Below are 12423 nucleotides of genomic sequence, written 5' to 3' on the forward strand. Positions count from 1 at the left end.
GAGCAGGGGAATAGAAAGGACTTTGTTTGCATGAAGTGTCTTTGTATTATGCACTAAATATATTTGCTGCACAACAGAGCATCCAGCCTCATCCAGCCTCAGCCTCATCCAGGCTGCAAAACACAGAATGCAAACTATGATGCAAAACCACAAAGTAGAGCAAATCTATTCAAGGGGTCAAATTGTCCCCGCTGATGTTATTTTATTGGAGTCTCCGGCCTCAGTAGACTGTTTAATCCTGGCTGCAGCATTAACAGAACATTTATTCGAGTGCTGAACTTAAACGGTCTGTTCAGTCAAACGTTAAAATGTTCACCTGTTTTCTCACCTACCTCTGAGGCTACTGCATCGTTTTTAAACAAAAAGGAAGTTCTGATTTCACCCATGAGACAAAAAATATTCAACAGATGAAACTTGGTGAAACGATGTGTTATGGGTGAGGAAAGAACCCAAACATTGTGAGAAAGGGCTTTAAAAAAAAATATTTTCTCAATTTCCATGTTCACAAGTCATCGATTTTTATGAAAAATTTGGTGCAAATCCAAATAAAACAACAGAACTTTCGATTTAAAGGTTGTTTAAACCCCTTTTAGGTTTGTGCTCTGCTGAATTTACAATCTTGATTAATATCTGAGTAGTTGAAGTTTGCTGCTTAATCACACAAATGAAATCTGAACATTAAAATTCTACTGGTGTTTGTGTATTTTGAGAAACGTGTGTCTGTGTGTGTGTGTGTGTGTGTGTGTGTGTGTGTGTGTGTGTGTGTGTGTGTGTGTGTGTGTGTGTGTGTGTGTGTGTGTGTGTGTTATAACTCAACTTTAGTAGACTGAGCAGGCAAATAATACAAAAAATCTGCCACATTTAAAGGCCTAATTAAAAATGAATTCAATCAAAATAACTGTATCTATTAAATAAAATATGCCACTAAATGTAAAAAGTAGCATAAAATTGTTAAATTGACGTAATGTACTTAGTTCATCAAACCACTGTGGTCACATGGATTATTAAAATCGTATTCAATCATATTAAATTATATCATATACAATTATAAAATGTCAAATATAATACGATATGATATGATGTCATATTGTGTTATATTATATTATATTATATTATATTATATTATATTATATTATATTATATTATATTATATTATATTATATTATATTATATTATATTATATTATATTATATTATGTGTCGTTCCCATAATCTTTCTTCAACTCAGCTCCTCCCCCTGAGTCACATGATGACCTGTTGTTCTTCCTGTTTCTCACTCAGGAGAATGATACACAGTCTCAGCTGCTTGAGTTTACACGTTATATATAACATATATACATATATTGCCAGTTGTTTGTAACTCTCAACATGAGACTCCTTCTGGGGCTCGCTGTGCTGCTGGTGTGGGGCGCGGATCCGCTGGCGTCGGCCCCGGCTGGGAGCAGCTACCTGCCGGGTACAGGTGAGAGGAAGCCCCGGGGAATCTTCCGTGAAGCCGTCACGTTGCTGCCGTTCACCTCCAGGTTTAAAGCTCAGTGTGAATCAATGCTCTGGATTTATCTGCTTCACCATCTTCACTGGACACCGATGAACCGTGTGTGTCCGGTAAAGATCCACATCCTCTCTCATCTGGAGCAGGAAGGCAGATGACAGATCCAGAGACAGATTGGATTTATAGTCACTGATAAATGTTTCTGTTGAATGTGCGTTTTGTTTGTGGATGATCAGAAACATTTTACCTTGATAGAATTTAAACTGGAGTTTGGTTTTTACGTGTAGGCCACATTTAAAGGGGCTAATGGTAGTTTTATGGATTTTAATAACTTTATAATATTAATAACTTTATATATAAAGCACATTTTGCACAGTTATTACAAATAAAAACAAGAAAACAAAACATGAAAGTCAAGAAGGTAAAAAATATCTAATTTAAAGGTACAGTTTGTAGGATTTAGTGACATCTAGTGGTGCAGTATTATGTTGCAGTGGAAGACCCCCTCACCTCCCCCCCTTCAAACACGAAAGAGAAACTGTGGGAGCTTCAGTTGTCATAAAGACTCAAAATGTGTGTGTAAAAAAAAACATGGCGTAGAGAGGACCCACTTCTTATGTAAATATAAAGTATTTAAATATAAAGTGCTCATTCTAACGTAAAGAAAACAACAATTCAGACAATTTAGATGAAACACACAGCGATTATTTTATATTCATTTAAAATGTCACCTTAATCTTAATCACATAACCTATAAACCTATTGTCGCAAATTGATATAATACAATTTCTAAAATGGAAGACGACAGATACAATAATGCCGTAGCATTGATATGTAATTGCTATAGAACAGGATATAAGAAACATAATAGCAAAGAACAATCGAGTAAAAGCTGTTTAAGTTTGTAGATCTCCTGTGGAGGTTAATATAATCTTTTCGGCAATTCACTTGTACTTTTAAATGAAATTCTCTTTATAATATCCTATTAGCCTCAAAGAAATATGAGATTTTTATTATACTTTTCAAGAATTTTGTTTTATATCTCACTCTCGTCTCTGTCTTCATTTTCTCCGAACCTTTTCCCTGTCGCTCCAGGCAGGTTCTGGCACATCACTGACCTCCACCTGGACCCCACCTACCACCTGGCCCCAGATCCAACCAAGGTCTGCTTCTCCTCCAAAGGAGCCCCAGCCACCAAGGCCGGCGTGTTCGGAGACTTCCTGTGTGACTCGCCCTACCGGCTCATCCAGTCGGCCTTCGCTCACATGGCACCGCTCACACAGCAGCAGGACTTCATCATCTGGACCGGGTCAGTGCACGGATAAGGGAGGGGTGGGGGTTCTGCACCAATGACAGAGTGCAACAATAATATATAAAAAAGGACCGAAAATGAGGCCAATTCATACGTTCCTGACACCTGTATTCTCTTGAATGACCTATAGGGGGCGACTCCACTGGTAGTTTCTATAGAAGTCCGTGGGGAAATTACTATTTGTCTCTTTATAACGTCAGTAAACATTAAGGAGTTTATGTCTCACTCTCTAGTTTCCAGTCTTCTTCAATGCTGATGATGTTTATTTAGTAAATTATGATAATTTAGAGTCAAATAGGCCAAAAGCAATGGATTTTTTGGGTAGGCTCCACCCCCTGCTCCTCCAAATGTGGTTGCTTTCCAAGATGGCGTTCGACAAAACGCCAAAGTCAAGACTCTAAAATGACAGCTCACATTGCTTCACCCTAGTTCACATCCACAAAAGTGTCTCACTTCCTCAAAAGGAAAGTGTAATATGAGGTGCTGATGATTTTCGATGAAGTTCCCAGTTTCGATTGTCACCAGGGTCGGTCCCATGTGTATGTGTGTGTGTGTGTGTGTGTGTGTGTGTGTGTGTGTGCTTTCACGTGTGTCAGAAAGAGGAGGGGTCACTTCCTCTGGTTATAGTTGTTCTTCACTGACTGTGTTGTCTGTGGTTTCTGAGTGAGCAGTCAATGCAGCTCATTTACTTCCGCCAAGCTTTCATCTGTAGAATGGGGGGGGGACTAGGGATCGAACCGCCAACTTTCTGGTTAGCGGACGACCCGCTCTACCTCCTGAGCCACAGCTGCTTGCAGTCAGAGTTTGACCTTAACTCAAAATAAAAGAGCACAATATCCGAACTCAATGGGTATTTGAATTCACGTCTTGTGTATATTTCAGCTGTCTTCAGGTTTCTAGTGTCAGAGGTGGATGATCGACTGTGCACGTTAGTGAGTGAAGCCCCACGAGGCACTGAGGCATTGAGCTGTGAAAGATGAGCAGGCGTTATCCACTTGTCATGAAGATTAAAGAACGCTCTGCATTCTCTGAGTGTGTAAACCTCTGTTCACTGTAATCATGACACAGAACAAACTGTTAGCGTAGCCACAGGCTCGCTATTAATCTGCAGCTAATCAGCTGAGCCTGGAATTCACAGTATTATTGAGAAAAGGCCTCAACACTTGAAGCTGGGCTGGAGGATTAAGTTACTGGGCTTTATTCTATTGTTACTGGGCTTTGTAGCATGAGTGGGTCTTTTCAAGGGAATTCCATTGTACAGTGCAATTCTTGTTATTTCTCCAATATGTTACAGTTCCGGAAAAAATCAGATGAGGCAGCCGTGTTTGGAGAAAAGGTCCTCAACTTTGATTAGGAAATCTTTTTTTGGGGGGAAAAACTGATTTCTATATGTAGGAAAAACCAGAAGAGTGAAAACTGAAATACTCCCTGTGACTTTGGAAAACAAGTTATTGAACCAGAAATATTGATGCACAGACTGATTAACGTTTCAAATAATTATTATTGGGGTTCATCTTCAATTCTTCCTCCAAATAAGTGTGGCGAGTGTGGGAAAGACGCTGATGGAAACATAACGTCCTTGCTGGAAGTTATAAAACAATGACACCTGTTCACATGTAAATGGAAACTCCCTCTGAAGACATTAAAATGTACTATTCCTACTCTAATGATACTGGATGGGATCCACCTTCTCCCTCACAGAGACAGTCCACCTCACGTCCCTGCAGGCGAGCTCTCCACCGACATGGTGATCCAGGTCATCAGGAACATGACCCAGACCATCAGGCTGCACTTCCCCAACCTCACGGTCTATCCCGCCCTGGGGAACCACGACTTCTGGCCACAGGTAACTTGGTGTCGCAGGACGCAGCAGAATCTCAAACTTTGCTCAGAGATCAAGGGAGTTTGGATTTTATTAATTCAACTCGTCTGTCGAAACTAGCTTTGCTCCTTTGAGAGTCCCGTACAATTAGTGTTGTTGTGTTTTTAGTGTTTACATCTTCGTTGTCAGGACCAGATGCCGGCCGTCACTAACGCCATTTACGAAGCGGCTGCCCAGCTGTGGAAGCCCTGGCTGCAGACTGAAGCTCTGCTCACACTCTCCCAGGGTAACGTGTCAGGCCAGCAGCCTGCAGACACTTTGGTTTACTGAGTGGCGGTGGCACTCTTTGTCTTTGGTCTGTTTCCACGCCCTCATATCATGTAGCCCCTCGATTTGTTTTTGTGATCCTCTTCAAACTGAGCTTATGCAGCAGCAACTCTGAGAGTTCTTTATTGGTCAAGTTATTCCAGTTTAAGCCTCTCAGACCTATGATATTATGAGAATGATAATAATCACTTGGCTTTTCTGTGCAAAGCCCCAAGATCTTCAGTCTACAGTGATAGAGTGATGACATGCTGGAACCACAGAGTGTTTGGTTATTATCTAATAAGATAAGTCCACAGCATCTTATGGTAACACTCACATAAGCAGCAGGATTCATTCTATGCTCTGTTCTTGTTCCTGCAGGTGGTTTCTACTCTCAGCGGGTGAAGCCTGGTTTGCGGGTGGTCAGTCTCAACACGATCCTTTACTACGGACCTAATAAAGTCGCGAGTAACATGACGGACCCTGCGGGACAGTTCGAGTGGCTGGAGAAAACCTTAGAGAAAGCTGCTCAGAGTCAGGAGAAGGTCCTGACAACTTCTGTCTTTTATAGCCTGTATCACAATCAAAGGAATCACATCCTGGTTCATTGGACATTGTTTTAACCAAAGCTATTTTTTCCACAGAGGAATCAAAAAGTTAAAAACTCTATATGTACAAACCTTATGGATAAAAAGCTGTTTGCATTCATCGTCAGTGTCTGTGATCCTGTCATCTTTACTTGTATTTGTGTGTGTAGAGCAGGGATTTACCCGTGGCCCTCTTCATGTGCAGGTGTACGTTATAGCCCATGTGCCGGTGGGGTACCTGCCCTTCGCCCGAAACGTCACTGCTATAAGAGAGAGCCACAATGAGAGGCTGGTTTCCATCTTCAGGAAGTACAGTTATGTCATCGCAGGTCATTTCTATGGCCACACCCACCGTGACAGCATCATGGTGCTGTTGGACCAAAAGGGTAACGTGCAATTTTGTACGATGTTTTTTATCGAAATGTAAAAATATGCAACTCACAGGTTTGTCCTTTGTTCTGCAGGTAAACCACTGAATTCTCTTTTCGTGTCACCGGCTGTGACACCGATCAAAAGCTTTTTGGAGCCGTACTCTAACAACCCGGCTTTCCGCATGTACCTGTACGACATCAAGGACTACGCTCTGTTGGTAAGAAACCTTCTCCGTAACATCGCAAATAAAACACGTCTTAAAACACAGTTGATAACATTCGGCCTTGATAAGATTGTTGCACAGTCTCATAGCTTGTGGTAAGTCTACCTTGGATGGTTAAAATATTACATCTGATAATCCAAATCTGTATTCGAACATGAATGGGATGTTTTGATGACGGCAGGAAGTTTCCGTTTGCTGGTAAAAGGTTCGGTGAATAAACGGTCAGAGAGTTGTACAGCAAACAGGAAAGTTCCCGTCCAGTTCATCCCAGCGACTCCTCACATGTGAACATCTAACACAATGGTTTGTCAAAATGTATCAAAGAAGAAAGTACAGATATTTACTGATATATGTCGTGGAGAAAGAGTGAAAAGAACCACATAAGAAATGTACTTAAGTACAGTAACAGAGTAAATGTACTCTGTTCCATCCCGATGAAACTAGAAATGTGTCTTTATCCCCCGATCAAAGGAGAGAAAGTCCCTCCTGGTGATTAATCACGGTGTCAGTCACGAAACAAAAACGGTTTCTGTTTCAAAAAGACTCAAAGACTCTTACTCCCCCCCCTCCCCCGCCTCCCTTGCTCTCCCCCTCCCCCCCTCTCCGTGCCTTTCTCTCTGTGAAGGATATCTGGCAGTACTATTTGAATCTGACGGAAGCCAATGAGAAACAAAGCCCGGACTGGAGGCTTGAATATATCATGACTGAAGCGTTTGGACTGAGTGACCTGCAGCCGCAGAGCCTGCTGCAGCTGGGCCTGAGCTTCAGGCTGCCGCAGACCAAGGCCTTCGACCGGTACTTCAGGAACTTCATGGTGAGCTACAGCAGCCGGATCCGCTGTACGGGCGAGTGTAAGGTCAGACAGGTGTGTGCCGTGCTGCACCTGGACCAGCCGGCCTACTCCCAATGTGTCAGTGAGGGAGGATGGTAGCTGAATGAAGAATGAAGCTGGAGGGAGGTGATGGACTCTGAAGGGATTTTTCTCAGGTGTCACATATAAGAACATGATTTATTTTTTTAATGATGTTTTCTAATGAATGTTTTGTTGCTGCTCTCCACTGAAATAAAGTTTTTCTGGATTTGCTCCCAGCTTTGGATTCATCAGGTGATTTTTGGGTCAGTTATACACAGCACGTGTCTGGCATCGCTCTCCAAGCGGCAGCAGTGGATGAGTGTGAATGTAGATTAATTCAAAAGATACTTCAGGGATTTGTCTGGAGTCACATTTATATATATATATATATATATATATTCTAATATATATCTATATATATTCTAAAAGAGCATTACCCCTCAGGGTTGTACGAATCGGTAACGTTAAACCAGTGAGGGCTTGTTTGTTTCTGCTGGAGAAGCAACTGGGACAAACCTCATCTGATCCTCACACCACCGCTGCCCCCCCCCCCCCCGATCTTATTCTTCTCCCTTCCAAACTTTCTAGAAACCTCGATCTCGTTTCTCAGCCAACATCTCAAGCATTCCCCCCCCCCCCCCCTTCAGCCCAGACTCTATTGTCCCCTCACTCACAGCTCAGTGTTGGACTGCATCCACTCAGATCAACAAAACTCCGGCTGCAACAGAAACAAACCGTATAACAGCCGTGTCTGTGTTCTGGCACAAACTAAGGTGCTGCAAAATTAATATTACATTGCTGATTAGATTTTTTTAAAAGCAAGAAATCTATGCTTCAATGGCATCATTTCTTATTTCTCATCTTCACTGTATTGGTTGTTAAAACCTTAAAGAGAGAGTTGGGCTTAATGATAGACGTGAGGTTGGTGGAGGGGAGTGCAGCACCTACTGGTGAGGGACAGCAACTGCAAGGGCAAACTTTTTTTATTCAATTTTCTACTGTAACATTTTGGAGGAGTTACAGTTACACAGACCTTTTTGCTTTCACTTACGAACATTAAGTGTATTTTCTGTGGAGAGTATTTTATGCAAAATGTGACGCAGATGACATGAGAGGTTTGTGTTCTTTTTTGTTGGGTTAAATGTGTGTTTTTTTTAATCCCAGAAGCCCTAAAGCTGATTGTTTGATTTTCTAAAACTGGTATAAAACGTTGTCTGTGTTTCAAATGAATATAAATAATTATTAGTTATAGACTTAATCCCTGGTTTGGAAAAAAACTAAAGAAAAAGTTAATTTAGATCCTTGAAGAGTGAATCTGTGTGTGTGTTTCTTCTCATGTACCCTCACTGCACATTATTATTCCGGACCAACCCCGGCCTCCCTCGGCTCAGCGCCGGACACAACGTAACCGTGGAGACCGAGTTAGTGGTGAGCATGGCGAGGGAGAGGACTCGATCGCCACGGTAACGGCAGCAGAGCTCCCAGTCCTCTGAATCCGTCTCCGTGCTCACTGTTATTTAACCTCTGAGCTGCCAGACAGCAAACAACCTTCCACTGGGTTTTTGAGCTGGTCTCAGATGGAATGAGAACATACACAGACGTCTGCTGGGTTTGAGGCTCTAAAGACTTTCAGGATTAATGCCACCAATAGTTTATTATCATTACAAAGTGCATGTAACAGAGAGAACGATCACAGTCGGTCTTTAAAATGTCACCAGTTCACTGAAAAGCACCAGTTCTCGATTTCTCGAGGCACTTGGCACATCCATCGTTCCAAGATCTCAGGGAACTTGGCCTCGGTTCTCAGTCAGTGTCCTCATGTGATCCGGGGGTTGACTTCATCGGTGTTTAGAAACAAAATAGAAGTCAGAGAGGAAGCCGTGTAATGATATTTGAGGGGCTGCTTTTGAAGAACAGTGTAAAGTTATCCTTGTGAACAGGATGTCTCAGGAACACCCTTTCTTCAAATGTAGTAGAAATATTCACTCAGATTCAGTGAGGCCATGATTAGAAGATCAAGATCAAAGCCTTAAGAGAACAAGCTCAAATTTGTTCCCAATGTTCACTTAGACACTTAAAGGTCAAAGGTCAAAGGTCACGGCGGCCTCACATAACATATTTCTGGCCTCTTTCATATGAAATCTCAAGTCTCCCTCTGACGGGCCGGCACTCTGTTTGGCGGACTGACCCACATGCTCAGGTTTGCATTTACGTTTGTGCTTTAGTTCCAGTCGGCCGGCTGCCTGTCTGCCGACTGGTGCAGGAGCCTCACAACCAGTTAATCTGAGGATTACTGTCAGGACAGTATAGCCATCCAACCAGCCGCTCCTGGGGAGCAGGAATCTGTGTGTGTGTGGTTCAGATCACCATTACCCTTCAGGCCTCCACTTCACCACGTCCCTTCATTTTCAAACAAAGTCCGTCTCTTCAGTTTTAAAAACCCGTCTCCGTTGAAGAGCAGGTTTGAACTTTAGCTCCTAACTGATCTGGATCAGATTCCTGTATCAGGAAGTGACTGTTCGGACGAGGCTGTAATGTGAATAAACTCTAACTCTGTAGATCTGAGGGAGATTTTCCACGTCGCTCACCAGGACCTTTCATAGACCTTTGCTAATTAGAAGGAGACGCATCTAAAGACGGCCAAGTGGTTCACAGGTCAAACATTTACACATCGATGGTAAACCGAGCTCAACTTTATGTTTTCATCTGCCTTTGCATTGTAAAATCAGGATTACGCGAAAACTAGTGGAAGGATAATTATGAAACTTGGTGAAAGGACGTTTTGTGGGTCAGAGAGGAACTCATTTCTCAATCTCCTAAACATTGAGAGACAGGATATTTCTTTGACATCCCGAAGAAATAACACAGAGACAAGGATGAAAACTCAGGCATTTTGTTGGAAGCTGATATCTTTGAGTGTGTGTGATTTGGTGCAGCTTGATCGAGTCGAATGGGATCATTAAACCACCGAGATTCATGATAATCTGTAGATTGTTTTTTGTGGTATCCTGCAGACGAACACACACAGGACGGCAGCACAGCGCCACCAACAGGCTCCGGAGATCAAATGATAGACTCACTCTTTCTGCACTGTCCTGTGTTTTATTCCTCGATGAACCTGCAGATACAGATAAAGAAATGTATGTTTTCAGTTCACGAGAATCCGCCAAATATTCAAATAAGGTCTGACCTCAATTTTTCTAAATCTAACAGCAGTTTTCTTCTTTGTGTCCTGTTGCCCTGCTCTTTTTTGGGGTGGGGTGGGGGGGGGGCTTGTCCAACTTGGCACAGCCACTATCAGAATGATGTAATGGGCTCTGTGGGATCTGATTGGCTGTCGAGGATCTGCCTATGGTCGGCCCATAGAAAGGAGCGATTTGGGCGACAAGAGGTTTAGAGCAAAGTCCAATCTGAGACCGGACCCCCACTAGTGTACATACACTACACACACACGCACACACACTACACACACACACTACACACACACACAACCACACACACACACACACACACACACACACACACACACACACACACACACACACACACACACACACACACACACATCACTGATGAAGGAGCCCATTCATGGCCACTGACAAACTACAACTGAAGCATGGGAGTAAAGAGACCCCCCCGACCCTCTGTCTCTGTCTCCATTATAAACTGTGTGAGACTTGGGTGTGAGAGAATATCACAGTATGAAAGGAGCTCTATGTCAAAATGCTCTGCACAACACACAGTCAAATAAAGATGTGATATTAGTGGAATAAAACAATTTCAATTTGGCCAAATCCAGGGATTTTTTATAACTTTCCTCAACAATGTGAGATTTTTTACCAATTTCCCAGAGAGGAATTCATTCATGGATCTCGATAAAAGAGATCAGACATATATCGTGACTTTTATTCAAATGTGGCAGATCTTAGTATAACGCCGAGTCAGGAACAAAGGGAGTTAATCACTCAGAGTCCAGACAGGATGTGTTTTACACTGAGGGATTAGACGAGGTCCAGAAGGAGAAGGTAACCTGGGGTCACATGAAGCTTGTTGGTTTCATCATCACGGCAACAAACCTCCAGACCCACGAGAGAAACATCAACGCCACTGAAACACATCAATATGAGATCATGTGACCATCACCTCCAACAAGGAGGTTCTGGTTTCATCTGTGACTTTGTCTGTTAGTTTGCAGAATTACACAAGAACAACCGGACGGTTTCCATGGAATCAGTATGAGGACATGGTTTGAGTCTATTGACTTTCACTTTCTTTAACATTGAGAAATACTTAAGGATTTTCAACATATCCTTGATTTCTCAGAGAATGATTCATGGATCTTCATGGAAAAACTCGACTTGTCAATTTATGAGTGTGTGAAATTTGGTGCAGATGCAAATAATAATCAGGATCCAGTGAATTTAATTCTACATTCACCATAGAATGTGTTGGTGAGATGTTTTTGCCGATAGTAGAATGTCAGTGAGTAAAAGCAGAACTTCTCGGCCTTGTAGTGAAATCTTCTGACGTCGTTGGAAGATATTTCCTGCTTCTCTCAACAACAAACACACATGAAAAGATTATATTTTGTCCACAAAGTCTATAACTTTGAATAATCTACAGGTTTAGACTCAAAACACAACAAAACGCCACAGAAACCTGAAGAGGGAATATTTGATGATGCACTTCACAACCATCTGTGGAGCTAGAGAGCCAATGTGTGTGTGTGTGTGTCTGTGTGTGAGTGTGTGAGTGTGTGTCTGTGTGTGAGTGTGTGTTTTGTTGGTATGAACCAGCTGGAAGGATGCCAGCTATTGACATCCCATGCAGCTGCACAGGCGAGTCTCCTCGTCCAATTAAAATTTCACCCAGTAACACGAGTCACACATTTCCCACTGGAGTAAAGCTATTGTGCGAGAACACAAAGCTGTGATTGTGCCCGTGGTGAATTTGTGAATGGGCACAAAAGATGGCGACCAATCGAAAAAACGGCGTCTCATTATGGAAGCGTTGTGGAATTCTTCTGCGTGCGTGACAACGTGATGAAACAATGACGGAGAAGTGGAATATGAAGGTTTATTTTCTGTCTTGGTCGTGGTCGGGACGTTCCGATCTCATCTCCCGATCAACAATCGGCAATCCGCAAACACGTGAAATCAATCTTGACCGTGGGAATATTGGTTTGACTTAGTTATCACTTAATGTCCATTGTCCAGCTTTTTCCAAAGTTTTCAATCGTTTCTCAACTTATTATTAAGTTTTGAACATTTTATTACCTCTGTCAAAGAGTTTAGTGTTGACGTTTGTCTGTTTGTGAACAGGAATACGCAAAATCTACTGGACACATTTCCATGAAACTTGCTGGAGGGATGTGATGTGGGTCAGGGAAGAACTCATACAATTTTGGTTTGGATCTACAGATTTCTCAGGGAATAATTCATGGATCCTGATGACAGA

General features: G+C 42.4%; 1 protein-coding gene across 2 annotated transcripts; it reads left to right on the forward strand.

Moving 5' to 3' along the window:
- Positions 1-1263: 1263 nt before the first annotated feature.
- smpdl3a (sphingomyelin phosphodiesterase acid like 3A) lies at positions 1264-7202 on the forward strand. Of its 2 annotated transcripts, none has more exons than XM_061091421.1 (8): positions 1264-1461; positions 2587-2800; positions 4505-4649; positions 4794-4911; positions 5313-5476; positions 5724-5904; positions 5983-6107; positions 6739-7202. In XM_061091421.1, exons 1-8 carry the CDS (start codon positions 1368-1370, stop codon positions 7042-7044), a joined length of 1347 nt encoding a protein of 448 aa, XP_060947404.1. In that variant the 5' UTR covers positions 1264-1367; the 3' UTR covers positions 7045-7202. The 2 variants fall into 2 exon arrangements, with proteins under 2 accessions (XP_060947404.1, XP_060947405.1); XM_061091422.1 differs by having other exon boundaries at positions 4815-4911.
- The last annotated feature ends 5221 nt before the right edge of the window (positions 7203-12423 follow it).

Source organism: Limanda limanda, chromosome 18 (assembly GCF_963576545.1).
Source record: "Limanda limanda chromosome 18, fLimLim1.1, whole genome shotgun sequence".
Taxonomy (NCBI): domain Eukaryota; kingdom Metazoa; phylum Chordata; class Actinopteri; order Pleuronectiformes; family Pleuronectidae; genus Limanda; species Limanda limanda.

What these genes read in the sequence shown, in the direction of transcription:
- smpdl3a (XM_061091421.1), top strand. Translation starts at nt 1,368, where the DNA reads ATGAGACTCCTTCTGGGGCTCGCTGTGCTGCTGGTGTGGGGCGCGGAT. An exon ending in ACCACGACTTCTGGCCACAG is followed by an intron (nt 4,650 to 4,793) that starts GTAACTTGGTGT and finishes TTGTGTTTTTAG; the next exon opens with TGTTTACATCTTCGTTGTCA. An exon ending in GGTGCTGTTGGACCAAAAGG is followed by an intron (nt 5,905 to 5,982) that starts GTAACGTGCAAT and finishes TTTGTTCTGCAG; the next exon opens with GTAAACCACTGAATTCTCTT.